The sequence below is a fragment of the Hyposmocoma kahamanoa genome, unplaced genomic scaffold, assembly GCF_003589595.1.
Source record: "Hyposmocoma kahamanoa isolate Upper Pololo Valley unplaced genomic scaffold, ASM358959v1 169, whole genome shotgun sequence".
In the NCBI taxonomy this organism is placed as follows: Eukaryota; Metazoa; Arthropoda; class Insecta; order Lepidoptera; family Cosmopterigidae; genus Hyposmocoma; species Hyposmocoma kahamanoa.
The window spans coordinates 2,818,664-2,830,580 of record NW_020653611.1 but is presented as its reverse complement, the minus strand read 5'-3'; the positions used below and the strand labels follow the sequence as shown (position 1 = coordinate 2,830,580).

Here is an 11,917-nt window from a genome sequence, read left to right as displayed (position 1 = left end):
AGTCGTAGCCGATTGAAGCCAAAGAGGTTGTCAAAATGTGTTTCTATCGAAATTATTTTTGAAACAATCGATTCAGGAGCATAAGATCCGATCTGTGGATCAATTCAGAGGCAAATGATCCATTACGATCCAAAAAATCGATTCAAAGCAAAAATTCGTGCATCCCTGGCTTAAATTTCAACCTGCACCAATCGCGAAACCTAAAAACTAGATGATAATATACCACCACATCTATTTCTATTGATGGTGATGAAGCCACAGGCACGTTGGACTTGTCAACTTTATGTCTAGGGTGACGGGAGCATTGGCAGTGCCAATCAGTTCTTTGCGTTTTAAAGCTCTGAGTGGCACTGCAATTGATATGACGATATACAGGCGTGAATGCTTACCGCAATTATTCGTCCCATTACTTGACAATCATAAAAAAGCTATTTCAAAATTTAATTTTTCATATTTGTTAGAAATTTGTCAAATCTCGCATCAGCCAAATGGCATATTTGACATGTACGTATTTTTTTAAATTATTTTGTGATTTTTTTAAATTCACTTTTCGCGGTTGCGTCATTTTACTATCAAGAGTGACATTAATGTTTACTAATTTTTTGAGTTTATAAAACACTGTTACAAAACTTGTAGAACTATGTTAGTTGGATTCGTTTAATAATTTTAGAATCATCTTTAAAATTCATCTAAAAATATCATCAACATCCTTTTGTATTACTTACATTACACGTACATGCCTGTTTCTCCTTGGGGTAGGCAGATACTACGCCTACCTACGCACGGCACGCTTCTAACAAACCTTCGCCTATATACAGTGAAGTCCTAACCTGTTAACAGATCGCAATTTCAATATTTAAAGCCTAAATCGACTTGATTAACTTACAGCGAGTGAGCAGCGCGCTATTAAAGAATAACATAACAACGACTTAGGACCTACCTATAACATAAAAAAGCGTTTATAACGCACCATAACAGTGTATAACGTATCATAAGAACAAATAAATGGCAAGTATGAAAACTCTGTGATTAAAAAAGTACATATTTTGTTCACATACTTTGTTAGTTAAAATATTTGTTAATCTATTATATCATAGTATTTACGTTCCACAAATGGGCGTAGATCTAAACATTGTGTGAAGTGACAGTGACTGAAATGGAATAAAAAGTGGTCATTATGAGTGGACTCGGGCCGCCGGGTGTTTGGGCCGCACAGAAGCGTCTGGAATCTTGGGCTAGGGCCGCCAGAGAACGCACGTCGAGTGCCAGCAGCGGACAGAGTCATAACTCCACCGACAGCTTTGGTGATGACAAATCCCATGGAAGCCCTAGTGTATGTATAATGTAGTTTTGTTGTCTTGTATAAGATTTTTTTTTAATAATAACAAATACAAAGTTTTGCAAAAGTAAGTTTGAAACATAGGAAATGAAACTATTTTTTCGTATCCAGATCGCGTATATGTTTTTTTTAACCGACTTCAAAAAGGATGAGGTTCTCAATTCGACTGCATTTATTATTTATATATGTTACGTGGTTAGTCCAGCATTTGTGAACCGATTTTGATGATTCCTTTTTTGTTGGAAAGAGGGTACCTCAGTATTGGTCTCATTTAAATTTGAAGAAATATTCCACCTCTAAGTGTGGCAAACTAGGGAATGAATCCGGTTTCACGCACTTCCGTTAACCGATTTCAATAAAACTTGGCAAATAGACGTAATTCCATGAACTGTTGATGTCGGTTTTTTATAAAAAAGTTGTAATTATCAAACAATCCAACGTTTCGGGCCCTTTACAGGTCCAATGGTCACGGGTGACTGAGATGGTAAAACCATCAACCAGTTATGTCTACTATGAACACTAACTTTATTGTTTTTGTTATACTTTATATTTATTACAGAGTTATGTCTAATAATATTCATGACTTTTACATCTCAGTCAGCCGTTACCATGAGATCTGAAAAAACAAATATGCGCAATTTAGATCCGAATAAATAGTTCCATTTCTTATGTGTCAATCGCGAAACCCTAAGGTGAAAAAGTGAAACTTCAAAAAAACGCACACATAGTTGTAATAAAGCCATATTTATCTGCAAAATGACAATTTTCAAAAGAGGGGCTTATAGTTTCTTCGAACGTAATTAGTCAATACTTTGATTTAAACTTACACGATTTTCACACATTGTTAGATTTTTAATTCGGGACTTAATCATGTATAAAACATATTTTAATTACCGAGTGCCAACCGTAGTGCACAAATAAATAATGAAGATTTGGTCAAATTACAGACACATGGGACTTGTCAACTTATGTCTCAGGGTGACGGGCGTAGTGGTAGTGCCCCTCAGACCTTTGCATATGAAAAATCTGAATGGCATTGTAACTGTTATACTTCAGTTGCAATACGTCCGAAACGTCGATGTAATTAAAATACGTTTTATACATGATTAAGTCCCGAATTATAAATCAAATAATGAAATTAGACAATAACTTTTTTAAGCCTAGCTAAGGGACAAACCACACCTACCGTTGCGGAATCGCATTAAGCATTTCAGAAAAGGCTTTAAGTCCATGAACATAAGACGAAAAAGACGTTATGCGTTTCGCATCGGTTCGTACGAACGCGGCTCGACATAGGTCGTCAACGAATATGCTTACTGCGAACTTCCGATCGCGTCCGTACCCATGCCGACATGGGCTGATTCTAGTTTAGAAACAATTACCGTTTAGGCACCCGTACGTCTGCGTCAGCGGCAAATTGGTTTAATGCCACAAGTGTTGTAAAACATGAATGAATGAATTAATGAAATTTTATTTATTTCTCAATCACAAAACAGGCTTAAGAGTAAGGAATTTAAGGTTAAATACAAGATTAAAAATTGGTCAGACTATTTTGTGAGAGACTGGTGCCCGAGATAGGTATAGGAAAACCTGAATTACGGGTCACCAGGCTTCCACTCTGCAGTTGAGCAATTTGGTTGTGGCACAGAGGTTGTGACAAAAGGATGAAATACATAAAAGTTAGTGGAATATTCCTGATTTAGAATAATAAAGGTACTAGTGAACTAAACTTAGTATTTAAAAAAAACTCTCTCAAGGTTTAACACTAAGTAAACTCACAATATGAAAAGTGTGAGAATGAGTGAGGGAGTGTTTATAAGGTGAATGCTTAGAATAATAACGCATAGAAACCTAGCCCGCACACGCTAAGTGAGGCAAATTGAAGCGCTCCCAATGGGCCTACACGAACGGGCGGGCCGTCAGTGCTCAAGGTCAACTTGCACCGCGAACAGCTCCAGAATTTTAGCTTAAATGACGATGTGCGGTAAATGAATGTAAAACTACGTCAGACAAACATAAAATAGAGACTAACATCACATTCCACAAGGAAGTAACGCGTTTCAACTTGTATTTTTATATAAATATTCACTAAAACCGAAAATTAACCTACTACTAAAACTAGCCTACATGAATTTGATTTTTGCCTCACTTGTGACAGTTCGTTTGATATGAAACTATCATTCTATGCGTTATTATTCTAAGGGTGAATGTGTTACTGATTAGGTGTTGAATGATGAAACATGATCGCCTCAAGCCGGTTCCGCGCTGTTAAGTGTGGTTTATCCCTAAGAGAGTTAAGAAATTTCACATAAACAGAATTTGTCTTGCGTATAGAGTATGTGACGCGTGATCACATGTTACTTTATTATATTATGGGTACGAAAACAGTGTCCTTAATTATTTTTGGCTAAAATTTTTTGTTGCGTGTATAGATGTTACGTTTTTAGACGTTTAGAATAACAACACCTTTTAGCAGTAGAACTCCTTGTTAAAAAGTTCGTCCAGGAAGGTACTGCTACCTTACCTATTTATGCCGCCAAGCAGTAATGTGAGAAATACTGCGTTCCGGTTTCGAAGGGTAAGGGTGCTGCTGAAAATACAGGCACATGAAACTTGTCAGCTTATGTCTCAGGATGTCGGGCGCAGTGGCAGTGTCCCTCGGATCTTCGTGATTTAAATCTCTCAGTGGCGCGCGACCGTCCTGTCACTTATTGTTATATAAAAAACTAAATCATAGAAGCGTCCCCTCTCTATCCCGGTTAACATCATCTTTCATCCATTTGAAAGTATTGCCGATAAATCTTACGCGCAGAAAACTGGGTAAACTAACTTGTTCATTAACTTTTGTTTAACAATGAGTTTTGTATATGAAATTTCATTTCAACTTTTTGTTTTGGGATATCAAGTGACGGGATGAATACGTCATGCGGTAGCATGCGACACGCCTATCTGCAATGTGTTCATTGGAGCCTACGCCATCTTAATTTTAGAATCTGTTCTGTTTTTTTGTTTCTTTAATTTCTTTTCACATAATTCGTTTTTTTTCGAATTTTGTTTTTTTTTCTCAAAATTCGAAGAGTATAATATTACTAAATAAATATGGCTGTTTACAAAAATAAATGAAAACTACCAAAAAAAGTAAAGTTGGCGTAGTATTTACTAGATATATCGAATCTATTACAGTGTAGTGTTGCATCGCAACAAATTCTCAATTGCATCGATACAAATGCGCAATTGCATCGATACAAACGCGCGATTGCAGCTCTACAAATGCGCAATTGCATCGATACAAATGCGCAATTGCATCGATACAAACGCGCGATTGCATCGGTACAGACACGCGACTGTATCGATACAAACGCGCGGGTATAAAGGTAGATGATTAGCGATTGCATCGCTACTGCATGGCGTTTATAACCGCTTTGAAATCACAAATATCTGAGGAGCACTGTCTTTGTCACCCTGAGACATAAATTTGACAAGTCCCATGTGAATTTGACCAAGTACCCCCAATTTACTGCTTGGCGACAGAAAAGGGACCGGTTTTAACTCGGCGCTTTGTTAACGCCGGGTTTAAATCGGGTTATACCCATTAATGCCTGATCTCAACGGCAAAAACTATTTACAATTAAAGATTTGCTGTAAATCGAATTTTGTTCAAAAATGGTATTATTACAAAATGTTTATTGCTGTCTGATCGAAACGACTCGATTTGCCTTTCTAACAATAATAATAACGTGCAAACACTCATAGCTTTTCCCTAGCTATGAGTGTTTGTGTCGCGGAGGCCATGGACACATACATAGACAACCACAAAAAAGGGATTCACAGGTTAGCAAGGTGTGGATTTGTCTCTTTTTCGTCTAAAAAAGTTTTTTTACATCAGCTGCAGCTGCGAATCTGACATTTTTCCCGTTTGGCATTTTGCGTTTCTGACAGAATACGCCATACGTAATACGTATACGCAAAATTCCGTATTCGCCGTTTCCTCCCACGATTTTGAGCAGAAGTGGGTAAACACCCGGGCGAGTTGATTGGGTTTTAACCCACTGCCCGTCTCTGGTGGCAGTACTTCCCTGAACGAACTCCTCCACAAGGAGTTCTAAATTATATATATATATACGTATATTTATAACACTTAGTATGCACGGATTACTTACGAAGTTTGAAGTTAAAGGGATGGAAAGGGTGTGTCTTCAGAGATCGTATACAGGGGTTATCAAATGAGTTAACCGTACATCAGCCGCATGATGTGTTTATAAACCAGCAATATAAGCTGAGTATATTTATCTTAACTTCAAGGTATGTCTGTCTTACACATTTATGAGGCCAGCGTTTTTGTAAAAGTATATTTACATTTATTTCCTATAGCTATCGGCATAAACATGATGTTATTATTATTGATACAAAATTTGAAAACGATGTAATCGCCTACAAGTCCCGAATATAGCGATACAAACGCGCATTTGTATCGTTGCTTAAAATCGCGCGCGTGTATAAAGGTATACGAATAAGCGACTGTAACGCGTTTGCATCACTGCTAAAGGTAGTCGTGTGTAACCGCTCTTAAAATGAAGAAAAAAAACTGTTTATTGTACAAACACATACACGCATTTAAACAAGAAAAAACAGGAACAATAATAAAAAAAATTAAAAACAGTATTAAAGCAATTAGCATGATTTATGCACCAATTTACCGTCATGCGTGTCGCAGATGGTACAATCGGGACTTGCTCAGCTTTAGCCACAATCGGTTTTTTTTAAAACCGTTCGTGACGCTGATTTTCAGCAAGCCTGGGGCGAGTGAGCCACAGATAGCAATAAAAATAGATAAGAAAACCTAATAAAAAATGTATATATAACTATATAGACACGTGAAATACTTATAATACATAATAGTACATTACTGGAGAGGCCGGGAAGTAAAGGATTGCTGGACGAGTATGAGTTACAAGACCGAGGGCTTTTATTAATACGAGTCTTGCAATCCCCGTTCCCGCCAAGGCTTGTATAGTGCTTTTCTCAAACAATACTAAAAGACCAAAGAGAGGAAGATGTATAATAACACTGGGCAGTTGGCTGTACGAGTTTTTCTTCTGCCTGTTTACACAGTTCATTATTAGCAGGAAGATTTAAAAGTTTAGAGAAGAGGACAGTAATGGGTTTTTATACTTACTTTGCAGGCCGTGGCTAGGAAGAAGTCGCATGGTCCATAAATGACAAATATTCCGTGTTCGTTTCTTGAATGTAATGCAAACATTTCCGAGCATGTATGAGAAAATAACATTATATCAGGAAAATAAACTTAACTATAACATTAATGTATTATATTTTGTTAGAAAACTTACTTCTTTGCTTCATTAAGAATTAGTTTTATCGGAATAGGAAATAAATCGATATCACCATTATCTTATCAACGGAACGCTGACCGACTGACGGAACGGCCACCCGGCCGCCATTACGAAAAACATCTTTGACTAGAAGAGATGTGGTTTTATTTGGACATACACTGATTATAAAGTGAGAAGATCTTATAATATAATTCCTTAGAATAATAACGCATAGAAACCTAGCCCGCACACGCTAAGTGAGGCAAACTGAAGCGCGCCCAATGGGCCTACACGAGCGGGCGGGCCTTCAGTGCTCAAGGTCAACTTGCACCGCGAACAGATCAAGAATTTTATCTAAAAATTACGAAAAGTGCGGTAAATGAGTGTAAAAATACGTCAGACAAACATAAAATAGATACTAACATCACATTCCACAAGGAAGTAATGCGTTTCATCTTGTATTTTTATATAAATATTCACTAAAACCGAAAATTAACCTACTACTAAAACTAGCCTACATGAATTCGATTTTTGCCTCACTTGTGACAGTTCGTTTGATATGAAACTATCATTCTATGCGTTATTATTCTAAGTATAATTCATAACAATCACTGGAGTCTCATTTCTGTGTCTAATATAAAAACCTCACAAAGAAAAATCCCTTCGATCTAACTGGACTCGAACCAGCATCTGTTGCCTAACGTGGCTGTACTTTTTGATTTCACCACTATCGTGTCAAACCAAAACAAAGGCTCAAATACAGTGTTTTGTAATTTAATAACAACGAGAACCGAATAATCCTATAAGCAGCTTTTTCTCAAAATGCTAGATATTGCAGTGTTTTGGTTTGACGCGGTAGGTGCACCCTTGCCCTTCAAACCCGAAACTCAGGAATGCTTAGTAATAATGTAAACCTGCTTGGTAGAAGAAATAGGTCAGGTGATAGTAGTTCCTTGAACGCACTCTTTCACAAGGAGCTCTACTGCTACGAAATAGTTCTCAATTGAGAACCTCCTACTTTTTTTGAAGTCATTTAAAAATATATTGAAACTATTCTCTTTATCAGAAAAACCTAGAAAATTTTTAAATTAATTTATCTCGTAATACTTTGAATTTGCAGATTGTGGCTTTCTTTTTCTTTTGGCTGAAAAATGTTCATAAAGATAGTTACAAAACTTACAAGTTGGAAATTTTTGTCACATCCCGTACAAACAGTATCTATGCTAGAGATTATAACTAGCATGGACATGTTAACCTTTACGAGGTGTCGCAAACTTTGGCGTCTTTGTTTACCGCACATTAACCCGCCAAAATAACTTGATACCACGCTTCATTACTACATTACTACCGGGAAGTGTCAAATTAGATTGGTTAGAAATTATTAACTGCCAATGTAACGCAGTTAATAATTCAATGCTTAATACAAGGCAGAGGACTTAATGTTTGTTAATGCAACAAATAAACTTAAACTTAATTATCACACATATATCACCTATATATGTGTGATAATTAAGCCCGTCACCCTAAACTTTTAAATCTACCTATTAATAATGAAATATGTGAACAGGCAAAAATAAACTCATACAGCCAACTGTCCAGTGTTCATTATAGCGAGAATTAAAATACCTACCTGTACCGCATACTTAAAAAAAAGAAAAAGGCGGGATTTTAAATTAAAATGTTTTGGTATTGTTTTGCTTTTTGTATTTAGGTCGCGAAAATGAGTGCTAGTGAGAAGAATACAAGGAAGATACAATAATAAATACACATTCAAACGCATGATCAGAAGTTCAACAGTCTACTATGAAAATGATATTGTCCTAACACGTCAAATAGTACTTTTAATTAATATTTTTCCACTTTTTGTATTAAAAATCTATACATGCCTCGGTGGGAACGGGGATTGCTTGACTTGACCTCGCTCGCACTCGTCCTTGTTTCGTCCAGCAATCCCTTACTTCCCGGCCTCTGCAATAATGTACTATCTCATCACACTTGCTCGTAAACAGTGTCATGACGTGCAGGCAAAATCGACAGTAATGTCCTAGATTATGCCCACGGACTTTTTCGTTACATTATCGCCCTATGGATTTTTGAGCAAAAACTTTTTATGCTTGAAAAATCTTATATATAAACTTGAAGTATAAAAAAATTAAACATTTGCAATTTAACTGCATTTTACTAAATTTATTTCGTAAATTCAAATTCTGCAGTATTTTTACATTTGAAAATTGTTAATTAATATCTAATACATTGAGGCTACATGCGTTTGTGCTTTTTATAAATATTTTAGTTGTATTATCTACGGAAGAATAGCTGGCTATCTGTTTTAAAAAAAAATTGTAATTAATGATCGTTGTATTTATTTCCAAATGTGATTTCCAAATTTGCCACGGTATGTAGCACGGGCGGTAAAAATTACAAATCTCGATCGAATCTAACAATTACTAACTCTAAGAATTAAGAAATAAGAATAATACTAAGAAATTACTAACTCTCGTTTGTAATTTGTTATTTACCGCCCTCAATACCCACCGAATATAAACTGTGATAACTCTGTGCGGTAACAAAAGAAAGCGCCTAGCTAGCGTAAATACTAGTCGATACAAAACGCAAGGGCAGGGGTTTAACGTTAAAACATTAATATTTTGAGTTTAATTCTAGCGGTTACCAGCCCATCAGAACAACACATATTGTTAAATGAAAAGAAAATTGTACACGAAAACACGGCCTTCCATGTTGCATGATTAATAAACTTTGTAAGCCTTTAGGTCTTGGTGTGGTTGGATATTTTGAGCGCCTTTACATGCGAGGATATTTTTATTATATATTATATTATTAACAATACAAGAAAATTGTGATTCTGAAAAATACCCCTCGGCGTAATACGTGGGGCGCACGAATAAGAAAAAAATACTATAAATCAAGGTCAGAAATGAATTTATAGTTTCTCAAAATATTGTCCGCGTAACTGGTTCTTAATTTTTGGAAATAAATAAAAGACACACGGTGCCACAAGGATCATAAGGTCAACGTTGGTCACCTTCAAAAATTTACTTGTCTGTCTGGCCGTGTGAGAACTGGCATTATCGTGGTGCAAGATGATGTGGCAGACCACGAACTGTACCTGAAAAAGAACTTAAAACTAATTAGTACCTAATCTAACACTAAAACTAAATATTGTAATAATTACGTAACTTATACTATATTTGTGCCGTGGGGCGACGGCTTAAGAATACATTGTCGCCTCCCCATACATGCCCGTGGGGGTCGTAAGAGGCGACCGAGGGCGTCACAAGTGTCCATCTGCTTAGCATTGTGGTAGGCTCTGTGCCGACTGGATAGCGACCACAGTACACACGGCGGAAAACCCTCCACAGTGAAACGCTTTTGCGAATCGCGTTCAGGGATCAGTTGGTGTACATCCAGTGCATTTGGCCAGACCGGCAAAATGATAGTGACGGAGTGAAGATATTTGTGTTTTCCATCCGTTACTCTCATCTCTGGACTGTATTCGCACTTTCCATCAGGCGCGGTGCAGTCATTTTGTCGAGTCGCAATAAAAAAAAAAAAAAAAAAAAAAATATATACTCATACATATAAATACTTTATAGGCGCCTTGACGTCGAGTTGCGGACACCAGCCCGTTACACCAAGTACCAAGTAAATACTTTATTTACGTCTAACAAATAAAATAAATATCTAAGTAACTATGACTAAAATTAAAACTAAATTGTCTAAAAATATTAATGCAAGTTTCAACTTACCTCTCGATTCATATTAACCCACGCTATTGTTTCGCATAAGCCGGCCGGACACAACGCATTCCTGCGCATCGGCAGCCAGTCGCTCATAAAATCTTCGAAGTGAATCCCGCGTTGCCGCTTCCTTGCCGTTGTACCTACCGGCTTCCGCTAATTGCGCTGTATTTACCAAATAGTGCCATAGACGTATGACCCTGTAGTTTATTAGCATGCTCGCTTTAAGTGCTTACCAATAAACCGCTTAAATTGTGTAGTGTCGACTATTTATTGGTGCCTACCAACTGAAAATGCTACAGTGATACGATTATTTTTACGGAGTTTGTCAATAACTTCCGACAAACAAAAGGTCGTGTACCAATCACTATTCACGGTACAACAATTCTTCAAAGCAACAGTAACAACGTGTCCAGTATTATTGAAAAAAGAAACAATCATTCGCTTAGGAGCACTTTGCATGCGCGCCACTTTGGTTGATTTCGGCTCATCTCGAAAGACCCTTACGCTCGATTGCTGCTTTGTTTTGGGATCGTAACTACAAATTCATGTTTCGTCACCTGTTACTATATCCCACACTAAATTTGACGCCTCTTCGTTGAATCTGGTAAGCATGGCATTGCACCAAGTGACGCGATCCGTTTTTTGAGCCTCAGTCAAATTGTGTGGGATCCACCGAGAGCACAGCTTTTTCACACCCAAATGTTTGTGTAGTATTTATTGTATTTGACGCCTACATGCCTACGGCTAAAGATGCCTGAATCTCATGGTATGTCACATGCCTGTCTGTTTTAATCATACGGCGCACAGCATCGATGTTTTTGTTGTTCACAGCAGTGGACGGGCGACCATCGCGAAATTCGTCAATAAAATTCACACGACCGCGTTTGAAGTCTGTAAACCAGCTATAACTAGTCGTCTTGTACGGTGCTTCATCGCCAAAAGCAGTTTGAAGCCGAGCCAAGCTCCGCTGAGCTGTTAAATTCCACTTAAAATCGTAGAAAATCATACTACGAAAATTTTCACGAGTTAAATCCATGGTGATGTAGACAACCAATTTCTAAAATGACGCCACAATGTAAAAACAAGTGACAGTCATATGAAATAAAATGTATTCTACAGCCAAAGAATTCCATTTTCAAATGTTGTAATTACTTTTTAAATATTGTTTAAGTAAGTAAGCCAGTTCCGGAAACTTATAGTGCGCCCTATGTGTAACTTGTTTTGTTTCCCTTTTTTTGTTTGTCAAAAAAAGTTTGTCTTTAGAGAAAATGCGAACATCGCTTGTACGCCTAGAGATAAAAGACCCCTGTGACATTTCGGACCGAAATTTCTCGGAATCGGAACCGAATCGGACGTAGTGCACAAACGCTATACGGGTGCTGTGTAATTACAGGCACATGGAACTTGGCAACTTATGTTTCAGGGTGACAGGCGCTGAGGCACTACCCTCAGACATTTGCGATTTGAAGCTCTGAATGGTACTGCAA

At 37.2% G+C, this 11,917-nt stretch overlaps 1 protein-coding gene across 1 annotated transcript in view; it reads left to right on the top strand.

The window, feature by feature from the left end:
• Nucleotides 1–1,177: 1,177 nt before the first annotated feature.
• The window catches only part of LOC113225648 (synaptotagmin-5-like), a 78,449-nt gene continuing 67,709 nt past the window's right edge, over nucleotides 1,178–11,917 (top strand). The window contains exon 1 of the mRNA XM_026458016.1: nucleotides 1,178–1,333. Coding sequence (XP_026313801.1) covers nucleotides 1,178–1,333 — 156 coding nt within the window. The remainder of the gene's footprint in view (nucleotides 1,334–11,917) is intronic.